At 40.9% G+C, this 11,997-nt stretch overlaps 1 protein-coding gene across 1 annotated transcript in view; it reads right to left on the bottom strand.

Annotated features, from left to right (window-relative positions):
• Positions 1 to 11,997, bottom strand: part of VTI1A (vesicle transport through interaction with t-SNAREs 1A) — a 350,516-nt gene that overhangs the window by 332,504 nt on the left and 6,015 nt on the right. The window contains exons 2-3 of the mRNA XM_007469624.1: positions 8,990 to 9,048; positions 4,522 to 4,632 (exon numbers count right to left, since the gene is read on the bottom strand). Of these exons, the coding sequence (XP_007469686.1) occupies positions 4,522 to 4,632; positions 8,990 to 9,048 (170 nt within the window). The remainder of the gene's footprint in view (positions 1 to 4,521; positions 4,633 to 8,989; positions 9,049 to 11,997) is intronic.

Consider the following 11,997-nt stretch of genomic DNA (forward strand, 5'->3'; position numbering starts at 1 on the left):
TGCCATTCTCTGATGTAGACAGCTCTGCACTAGGAGCTGGTCTAACAATCACATCACATAGCCTGCCAAACAGGAAAAGGACAGCATTCGGGCACCACCGACCTAGGATAGAAGTGAACTTGAGACTGGGGCTAAAAAGCTCTACTGCTAATCCTCCACCCTAAATCCTGTAGTCTGTGTATACATCTTAAAGGAAGTTCTGTTACCAAAAAAAAAAAAAAAAAAAGCAACTATACAAATCAGCCACAAGATGGCGCAAGCATCATAGTATTACAACATCAGATGCAAAAGACATTCATCATTCAACACACCACGTCCTCATGGCTTAGGCAATCTTATCCTGGTACATCACTTATTTACCCTTTCTTTTTCTACTTACTGAGACTTTGTCAAATACTTTATACAATGTTTGTTTTTTGTTGTGGTTTGTACAAGTTTAGGGGTTTTTGTTTGCTTGATTTTATTTTCTTAAGAAGCAAACAATAATCTTAAACTTGAAAAAATCCTCAACTACATTTTTCCTCCTTTTAGCTGGTTCATTTTCCTGGACATGACCATGCCCTAGCTAACCTCATACTAATACTGAAGGAAGAAATTACAAGAATGGCTTAAATACATGAATTCTAATTTTTTCATTGTTTTCAAACATACAAAGAAGCTATTAAATTGATTTTTATGAAAATGTGAAGTTGAGGGTAGGGAGTTGCAAAGGATCATGGAGAGAACATCAGAATGTGTGTTTAGGTTATTTGATTCTGCTCCTGGCTCTAAACAGCAGTGTGACTTTAAGGTAAGATATTTGGTCCCCCTGTTCCTCCATTTCCTCATCTCAAAAATGTGACTGGATTTGAACTTCTCTGGACCTAATATTCCTATTACTCTGAGACTGTAAGAATCCAAAATGAACAATATGAGGCTATAAGAGGCCAAAAATCAAGAAAAATGGAATTAGGCAAGTGAACAGAATCCTCAGGGGTAGCAACAGTGTAAAAGGGAACATAGCGGTGACTGCTGATTTCCCTTACCTTCCCACAACTATGACTGCAAATTATAACCCATATTTTAATATCTTATAAGTATGTATTTAGTCAGCTACAGATTAAATTCTATGATAGGTCATTGTAAAGAGCAGACTATTAGTCTTTTTTCATTCTCAGATGTATACAATTATCCACTAAGGATTAATAAACATTAAACTCCACTGAACTTTCATGCCAGTAATGACAGAGTAATTGATACAAGACCAACCCTCTCTCTCTAAACAACTATAACAATGGACAAACTGTGTGAAGCAATCATTTAAAAAAACTGGACAATAGGCAGTGTAGGACTGAAATCCTGTGAGGAGAGAACACTTGAAATGAACCCTACAATCACCATGGCTCTCAGCCCGTAGGCACTGACCAGATTCCAGCAACGGCGGGTGGAGCCCAAATGGAGCCTAACATGTCTCTAAGCTTAGGAAGTAGATACTGGAGGTGGGGACTGCCGAGACAGATGAAACTTAGCAGAGTAACGGAGAGAAGGAGCTCCAGAAATCTATAAAGGGGTCCTGTTAAGTCTTTGGCTGAAAATGAACTTGCGTATGTAGAGGTAAGAGGTGTAACAGAGGACATTTATTGGAGAGCCATGGGTGGAATGGAGATTCTGGAGGTCACCTAAAGCAGGAAGATACAATTCTGACCAAACAGAGGGTGGAATATTCACTGAACGTTCCAGTCATTCAAATGGAATCCAAGAAAGACAAACCTCAAAAGTCAGGCTACTCTAGACATGTCCTAACAAAGTTAACAATAAGCCTTGAAAGGATCTGTTAGTAAATTATCTGCTTGTCCAAATAAAGGCCAACATTCTCTAAAACAGGCACTGTCAACAGAGGTGACTCTATGCCCAGAGGCAAGAACTGGTTCTTGGGAGGATGAAGAATCTTAAATATTACAAAGATGCATGGCCCTCCAAAGGGCCACAGAACATGAACAGATGTACAGACACACAGTATATTTATGGTACTAAAATTTCCTGGGGAAGAGAGGAGCAATTAGTAAAAAAAAGTCTAAAAAAGTTCCTTAGTGGAGGGCCAATGAAAAAAGGATTGAGATGCACTACTCCAAAGGAAACCAACAAATTCTAGGCTTTTAACAATTCAGCAGGCAATGAGAACTCTGTAGGATTTTGTGGAACAGTGTAACATATTCAGATCAGTGTGCTAGAGTGGAGTGGAGGGTGGTTTAGATTGGGAGAAGAACGGAAGGAGGCAAGGCTACTACAATCATCCAGACTGAGAAACATGAAGGCTTCCAGTAGTGGAGATGACAGCAGGAGCTATTTAAGTGACAGGATTGTTAACGCTCAGTGACCAACTGGATGCACAAGAGGATGAAGAGGGAGAAATTAAAACATCACTCTGAAGTGACTAGTACTTGTCAAATTTAAGTGTTTGTGTTTAAAGGACTCTGGGGTAGCCGTGCCCAGTAAGCAGTAATAAATATGAATTTAGAGCTGTAGGGAGTTCTGAGTGAGAAATGCAAGAGAATTATAGCTGTGGTATTGAAGCCGCGGGAGCGGGTGATAACACGAGGAGTAGGACAAGGGGGTAAGTGGAGAAGCCTGAAGAAACCAGGCATCTGAGGGACAGGCAGAGGAAGGAGGAAGAGGGGCCAAGAAAAGAAAGCAAGCAGACAATGGGGTTGAAGAAAAAAGTACTGGGCTGTCCTCTACCTTTCCCCGTTGGCATAGATGTTCCCCCAAAGTCTTGATATTACAAGGGGAATAGGAGAACGTCTTCATTTGCAATGAACACTGCAATTGAAGGACCAATTGAAGATTGAAGGACCAATCTCTACTATTTTTTCCTGGGATTCAATACTTTGAGGTATGGTATATGACTATAAGAAATTATCAAATGTCTTTAAGAAGACATTCTTCATTCCATTAAAAGACAAAAGAATTAAAAATAAAAAGACAATAAGAATCAAAAGAGAATTACATAAATATTTCCTACATTCTATTCGAATGCCTCACGTGATAAGGTAAGGTAAAGTGGACACAGCTGTGAAACAGGAGGCAAAGGACCACTCACTGCTCAACGCCCTACAAACTGTTTCTCATCAAGCGAGAGTAGAGGCCAAGGTCTTTACCATGCCTGCAGTGCCCTTAGAGGTCTTTCCTCTGCCCCCGCTTCTGTAACCACAGGCACCCCTCTCTCCCACTTGGGCACAGAGAACAAACAGTCTAGCAAAATGGGCACAGAGAACAACACCCTAGCAAACAGCCACACTGCCCTGCTGGTCACTGTCTGTCCATTTACTCATCTTCTTTATAGCATTTATCACCACCTGAAATTGAGATAGATGTATTCACTTGTTTCTTGTCTTCCCCATTAGAATATAAATTCCACGAGAGCAAGAACTTTCTCTTAGTCACGGCTCTTTTCCAGCACCTAGGACACTGCCTGATACACTATAGGGCTCAAGAAGGACTTGTTGAATGAAATCCATAATCAAGCTGGACCTCTTGGTTCTATCACATGTAAAATGGGGATAGTAATCCGCATCTGCTCTGTCTACCCTTTCTACAGTGAAATGAATAATGCGTGTTAAAGCACTTTATAAACTGTGAGTCCCGTACAACAGAAGGTGGTGGTGGTGGTGGTGAAGGACGTTTCCTGACACAGCAGAAGAGAGCTGCGGCAGCAAATAGACAGATGAACACATGAATTTTTTAATGATAGCCTGGAGACTAAATGTTTAGCTCCTAGCTGCTGTTTCCATTTTTCTTTATAATAGAAAATATATCTGAGAAATGCTTATCCAAATACATGATACCTAAAGGACTCTATTCTTCAGGAATGTAATTCTTTCTTTTTTTTTTTTTTGGCGGTACGCAGGCCTCTCACTGTTGTGGCCTCTCCCGTTGCGGAGCACAGGCTCCGGACGCGCAGGCTCAGAGGCCATGGCTCACGGGCCCAGCCGCTCCGCGGCATGTGGGATCTTCCCGGACCGGGGCATGAACGTGTGTCCCCTGCATCAGCAGGCGGACTCTCAACCACTCTGCCACCAGGGAAGCCCTAATGTATCTTTTTAAGACTCTAATAATAAAGGCTATGAAGCCTATCCCAGAAAAAAATACACATAGAAACACACATCTAAAAATACTGATATAATTTCAGGACATTCACGAGCCCCTGAAGTCCATCCATGAACACCGCAGTTTAAATACTGGAAACTCTGAAAAGGCCCAAAATGGATTTCAAAATTCTAATAAACGCTAAACACCAATAAATACTACCTAAACTCAAAAAAACCACATGATTTGGATCTATTTTGTGAGTCAGGAATCCAACATACCTCCAAGTCCATCATTAGCCAGTTCTACAAGCATGTTTAGATCCCCAAGTCTTTGGCACAAGCTCCAAAGACGATGCACTTAATGCTGACTGAGGCGTGTGGGGGCAACAATAAAAACAACATGAAAACCAGTGTGAAGACCGGTAAGTACAACAAAGGGTGCAATCTGACTCACAAAATCTGTCTCAAGTTTTCCCATTTCTTGCTTGTAGCTTCTCATCCTGTTGCTGTACATTCCTCGACTTTGGGGTGGTATCTCTCGGACTTCCAAATCCATCTGTTCCAACTGGAAGGGTGAGAGAAAAACATGACTTAAACCATATGCTTACTCTTCGTGTGACTAGACATTTCGAGCTGAAAGGATTTAATTCCAATTCCTCAGTTTACAACTTGAGGAACCAGACCCAGGGAGCTGCCTGTGGTCAATTGAACACTGGGACTATTTTTGTGCTCCATGTTTGTTAAGGTCAACAAATAGGTACTGAGTGCTTGCCAAGGGACATATAGAGTGCCAAAGTGTTTACTTTGTCAAGCATTTTTTAAAACTATGTGCATTAGGGCTTCCCTGGTGGCGCAGTGGTTGAGAGTCTGCCTGCCGATGCAGGGGACACGGGTTCGTGCCCCGGTCTGGGAAGATCCCACGTGCCGCGGAGCGGCTGGGCCCGTGAGCCATGGCCACTGAGCCTGTGCGTCCGGAGCCCGTGCTCTGCAACGGGAGAGACCACGACACTGAGAGGCCCGCATATCGCAAAGGAAAAAAAAAAAAAAAAACTATGTGCATTAAGCCAAACATCCTCAATGATAATGATCTGACTACCCGTGGAGTATCCTACCATTCCACCCAACCGGGTCTGGTCTTCTGACCCCAAACCACCAGAACTATGCCAAGATAAACCAAACCGTTATTTCTACAATTATTCTATGAAATGTCAGCCCAGTCTTAGTCATTTGGTGAAAATTCTCCTGGAAAGTCTTTTCTGATTAGGAAAATCCCATGGCAACCAATATGGGATCTTGAACTCCAGCCTTATACTTTTTAACCATGTTGATATGGAGTTAAATGGATACAGTAACGTAAAATTACATAAAGCTCACTGAAATCAGAGCAGGGCACTTTATAACAACCTGTCGTGATATAACAGTTTGCATACAACACATGAGCATTTAACGGGAGGCAATACAGAAATAGCATGATGGTTAAGAACACAGGCTTTCAAGTCAGACGCCTGTGTTCACAGTTCACATCGTAGGCTACACTGCTTACTAGTCATGCAACCTTGGACAGGCTTCTTAACTCCTCTGGGTCTTCCTCTCTCCATTTCTAAAAACAATACATCTTTTGTAGGGCAGTTATAAAGACTAAACAGGGTAATTCCTATAATGTGCTTAAGACAGTGTCTTACTTGGTAAACACTAGATTAATGTGAGTAATAGGAGTGATGAGTACTGATGAAGAAGAAGAAATACAGCAAGCATGATACAAGGTATCAGCTGTAGTTTATTTATACTTGGCATTAAAAAATAAAAACCAACAACTACAAATTGGCTCAGGCGATGTCTAATAAACTCACAACCGAAAATGTTGTCAGATATTTTGCCTTTTAAAGCAAATAATCCTAATAAATTATTTCCATGAACACTATACACTTGGCACTAAAAAAACTCTTACTTGTCCAGTGTTAGAGTCTGAGTAACAGTAGAACTCAGATAAACCAAAACACCATGTTTCGATTCACAGGCCTTAATTTTTATTAAAAAAAAAAAAAGATTGTTTTAATTACCCTTGATTTATGCAGTAACCATTTAAATTATTGACATGTCCCAAGGTAAATGTGAAGCACCAATAAGTTAGTTACTCAGCAAGGCAATTACTTAGAGCACTTCTCTGAGATCATCATTATGGACTTAGTTCTAATAAGGTTGAGCAGGATCATCCAGACAAATAACTGCAAAAGTACATGTAAGAGAAAATCTGAGCGTTAACTACATTTTTGTTTCAGGCGTTTTACAAGGACACTTAAAACTAACCAAAAGTACGTAAAGAAACAAACACTTTAAATGAAACCAGAAATAAGGCTAATATGCACTAGTTTCATGTTGTCACAACATTCATGTGACCAATGTCAAGTGGAAGACATGGTAACTATGAGACACGCAGTGTCCAAGAGATTCATGCAAACTGTTCAGCAGAAATACAACTCCTCCTAATACGTAAAATCATAATGAAGTTCTTCTCCCAGCATCCTCATCAAAAGGACAGTATATAATATAATGATCAGTATCCTTAATAAGGATGTCCTCAGAATTAAGTCAATCAGCTGCCTGATCATTTTAAACAAACAGAAACATATCTAACACAAAACTCTTTACGTCAGTAACAAATGGAGATGACCATATAAGCTCCATGGGGGTATAACTCGGTTTTTCTTGGTACAGTGAAACCTTGCTTATCAGAAAACCAGCTTTCTAACATCATCAAGTAAATCAATGTCTCCAAAAGAAGGCAGACCAATGAACCAAAACACAGGTTTTGGTGGCAAACAAAACAAAACAAAAACACTCCTACTGGGAACTCAACAAGATAAGAAGTTAACTCAAAATCCAAAGAATTGATCGGTTGTATTACTTATGGTAAAGCCTGCCAACCTGAAGGAAGAAGCGTCCCGATTGGCAGCTATGGTATATAAAAGGCCAGTCTTTTCACGTGAAGGCCAGGAAGCATGAGAGAAACAGCTGACTATAAAAAGGAGAGAAAGGAAACAGGAAAGTATTTGGGGGCTTCCCTGGTGGCGCAGTGGTTGAGAGTCTGCCTGCCGATGCAGGGGACGCGGGTTCGTGCCCCGGTCTGGGAAGATCCCACATGCTGCGGAGCGGCTGGGCCCGTGAGCCGTGGCCGCTGAGCCTGCGCGTCCAGAGCCTGTGCTCCGCAGTGGGAGAGGCCACGACAGTGAGGGGCCCACATACCGCAAAAAGAAAAAAAAAAAAAAGTATTTGGGATAAAAAAAAAAAAAAAAAAGGAAAACTTCCAAAAGAGAGGCAAACATGAGAAGCTGAGGAGTTAGAACAAAGCTGCCCCTGCAGAGATAGTGAGATAAGAAGTAGATCTTACAGGGTGAGGAGAGCGTAGGCATTCCGACAGCTAGAAAAGAAGCAGAGACAGGCAAGATGGAGCAGCAGCTCTGCAACTCGCCTCCTTCGCATTCACAGACATGGAGGAAAGGTCTGTGGTGTGATGGGAGGCTACGGCCGCCTATTCCTCAGACCCTGCAAAGCAGCAACCCCCCATGTATGGTCCCGTTAACAAATGTTACTCAGGTAAATAAGCCTGGGAAGTGCTGCCCCTCAGAGTCCCTTCCTAGAGACTTGTCACGCCTCGTAGCCTACTTTAGGGTCTAAGAAGGTTCTACAGAAAAATAATAACCAAAAAAAGACCCAGAATTGGAGAATTCTGTTTAAGCTACAGTTTCCCGAACTTGTTTGAACAGGCAACACCAGTTAACAGAAACACGCTTTGGGAAACTGTTGTAAGTTTATTAGTTAGAACACCAAGTAGTACCCTTCAGTATTTAGAAAGGCAACACACTCATTTAGGACCACAATGCAGTAACAAGTTGAATCAGACTTGAAATACCCGGCTTTGAAACCAAAAATTAGGACACAATATATTTTAATACTTTTTGCTCCTTGATTTGAGAAGCTAGCTAGAGCTCTGGGTTTAGCATGTCGAAGTACAAATCCTTACTTCGCCATTTACTGGGTGTGGGACTTCAGATAAGTTACTCAATCTTTCTAAGCCTCAGTTTCCCCATCTACAAAATGGGGGTAATGACACTCCTCTGTGGGTCTCTCACGCTTCTACATGCCTTGCTGGACATGCCAAGAATGCAAGGTCCTGACCACTGATTCCCAGGCAGGGAACAATGCTGGGGTAAGAAACAATGTGTCCCTTGGGGCAAAGAGCAGGCTTACTTACAGGATGTTATAAAGCAGTATGTTCCCCAGGCTCCATGTTCCTCTCCTATAAGATAATCTGCTGTATGTGTAGGCATTCTTCTAGGCAAAAATGCATCAGCCCTGTGGGAACTGGGCCTCAGTGAACTGACGCAAGCCTGCTGCAACTTTGGCAGCTGCTTTTGATGTGACTAATAAAAGCCTTTGGTCTCTGACCTAGGAATCTCATGTCTTCTATCAGCATCCATGAAATTGTGGCAGGCTCACTTATTGGTGAGCAAGCAGGGGAAAATCTCGATCCTTAACAATTTTTACAAATAGGTACAAATAGTACCTATCTCACAGGCTTTTGGTGAAAATTAAATATTAAAAAGCAAGTAATACGCTTAACCCAGTGTCTAGTACCCAGGATGCCTTTAAAAAGTGTTAGCTAGTTATAACCATTACGAAAAGTATTACGAAGGAATAAAAATTCGAGGTGGACATTTAATGAATCACCTTTACTAAGAAGAATAAAATCCCAAGAAGTGATTAAATTCTCTTCCATCTAAAAAGTGATGAATTCTGAATCATGAACTGCTAATCAGTAATGTTTCACATTTCTACAATGAATAAAAGAGACTTAGAGGAAGGCAGCAGATTAAACGGCTCTGCTTGTGTTTTAAATATGTTATCACCAAGTCTACACATACCAGTTCTTTTGCTTCTTCGAGCTGTTTCTCCACATTTGCAACCACCTGCTTCTTCTCATCTGAAACAAATAATAACATCAAGGAATTGCTAAGGATACAGATAAATTTAATATTTAAAAACTTCTATTTTTATGTACCTTTTTTCCTTTCTGGTCAGAGTAGAGAATTACCATTATCAGTCAAACGGCCATATCATTCTTTAGTGGGTTAGGAACTACTATAAGCCACTGATTCTAGGCTATCTGGAAATACATAATCCTATGGAGCACTGAATTAAGAGATGCCATAACATTTTTAAGAGAAACCAAAAATTATTTTGGCCTTTAGAAGAGACTGTGTCAACAACAGCAGATTTAGTGGTGGCATGAGGAATCCGCAAAGTCATGACTTTAATAAATTGGGAGTAGTGGATTTATGAATACAATTTAAAAGTCACATATAACAACAATTCCTAAAACTGGACAAGTTCTTACAATCCTTTAAAAAAATTATGCTTTCATTAAGAGTTGAGTGTAATGGAAGAAATATTTGAAGTCAGGACTACTGATTCTAACCCCAAAGCCATTACCTACTCATGGTTATAGGATCCTGGGTAAGAAAGAGTTTTTACTGAGACTCAGTCTAAACTGTCTAAAATGGAAATTTAAAGCATCTACTGGATTCTTTTTCGCTCAAATAAGCTGATGCAAGAGAAATTACTTTTAATTTGTGAAGTGCTAAGTGTCTGTGATTTTTTTCAAACTCAACCACAATCAAGTTATAACTCAACTATAATTCCTCATTCTGGGAGAGACATGTTCTAACAGATACTTTCAGAAAAATTTTCCCTACTCCCATTCCAAATCAATCAGCCCATTTATTTAGAGATGGCACCTGAGTTTTGTGCTAACCTAATTTATTGACCATTTATATTTTTGTCTACCTAACACCCTTCTCTTCTCAGGCAATAAGCCTTGCTCTTTTGAGGCTCTCCTTTTCACCAAGTAGGTCAATGGGAGATACTATGTTCTTCTATGACCCTGCCTCTCTGGTCACAGTGACTTGCCAAAGGATGGCCTTCTCTTTCCAGCTGGACTAATACTAGTAGCTCAATCCCTCTGGCTACATTGGTCTGGGGGGTAAGGGTGGGATGCATATAAGATCCAATCAGACTAATCAAAGTCCTGTAGTAACAGGAAAGTCTTTTCCTCTCTCTTGGTAGAGTTATAAGAATGTGAGTCTAGAAGCTGTTGGCATCCATTGCTCTAGCTACAAGGAGCAAGCCAATTTCCAGTGGTTGAGAATGAAAGCCTACATTTTACAAAGGAGCAAAGCTGATCGATAGACAGAAAGACAGAAAAAGATGAAATAGATTTTGTTAGTTAGCTTCTTGTTCCAGATAACTCTGGACCAGGTTTTACTTGACTTTATCATGGTTTGTTTTTTGGAAACAACACATTTCTTTTTCTTTATTTAAGTTGGCTTTCTGTGACTTGAAAACCAATGACTAATACAACAGACTAGAAAAGTCAGGAAGCTTGAATGGGTACAATACCTAGCAGCTGACTAACTTTTCAGAAGGACAGTTAATACCAAGTGGGGAATATTTAATAGAAGTTATTATTTTACTAGAATAATAACTAGGTTCTGATAACCTCAACTCCTTCCCTTTGATCACCACCCCTTCCCAAACTAGGGGCTAGCTATCACAGAAAGTGTTTTGTGTGTTCTCTAAGAATTTCTCCCTAAGAAAAGTGCACATTTAGAATTAAAATTCAGCTTGATTTTCCCTCTTTGAGGAAGTTAAGCCTACATATGGCCAGATTAAAAATTTAGTATACGACCCCAAATTTATATGCTTCCGGTACATGTCAATCCATCTAACATCTCCACAAATTATAGTGGAACCACACTGTATTTTTGCAATAGTGCAGAATATGAAACAAGACAAGCCTAACCTGGACCAAACCTTTATCTCTAACCCTGATACATTTCTAGGACTCCAGATCTTTAATCCCTATGCTTCTGCCCATCTCCACTGTGACTACCTGGCAAACTGCTATTCAAAACTCTCTTCAGAAATCACTACCTCTTTGAAGCTTTTTCTAACCCAACAGAAGACTTAACTACTCACTCTTGCAGAAAACCCCTAGAACCCTTACCTAATCCTCATGATTTATCTCTCACACTTACAGGTCTGATTTATCTTCTACCTTGGAGGCCCTGGGAAGACAGGAACCATGTCTTAGTCCTAAAATTTAGCACTGAGCCTGGCACATAAGCAGTTCTCGAAAACTGATGGTAAATTGAATAAATAGTGTAGTCAGTGCAAGACTTTACAAAAGAAGCTATGCTACCAACCACCCTGGTTTCCCTTTTTCCCTACCTGACCCCTTCCCCCACTTATTCTAAAATGTGGCTCTGATTGGATCACTTGAGCCTAACAGTCAAGGCCCTCCACATTCCAGACCCAAGCGACCTTTCCAACTTTATTTCCAACTACTAGCTCTCTCGTGTGTGCTCTGCATACTAACCAGACAGACACTATCCTTTACTACCCAAGCACATCTACCCCCCTCCCCCCCAACTCTAAGCCGTTGTTCAAGCTACCATTTAGGTTCTTTGGCTGAATAAAACAGAACTGATTCTGGCTAACCTAAGCCAAAAAGGGAATTTATTAGAGTAATTCAGGGTGGCTTACAGCATCAATGGAAAAGATGAGTTCCCAAGCTCAGGGAAGACAGTACCCAGGGTGGCTCAGGAAACCAAGGGAGCAGGAAGTCACCGACAGTCTCTGCAGAAGGAGAGTTAAAATTCCAATTCCTGGCAAAAATTCACTGAATGTCCTTGCTTGGGTAAAGTGTTCACCTCTTGACCTGGACAGGGCATGGCAGCCTGTCAGTTCCACCAAGACTGGGTTTAGGGAGTTCCTCAACGGAAAATTGAGGAGCTGCTCTCGTAAGATAGAATGGGGGATTCTGGGCCTTCCGAAACAACAGAAACCCACTGCTTGCAACTCTTACACTCTT

This window comes from Lipotes vexillifer, unplaced genomic scaffold (genome assembly GCF_000442215.2).
Source record: "Lipotes vexillifer unplaced genomic scaffold, Lipotes_vexillifer_v1.1 scaffold240, whole genome shotgun sequence".
Classification (NCBI taxonomy): Eukaryota; Metazoa; Chordata; class Mammalia; order Artiodactyla; family Lipotidae; genus Lipotes; species Lipotes vexillifer.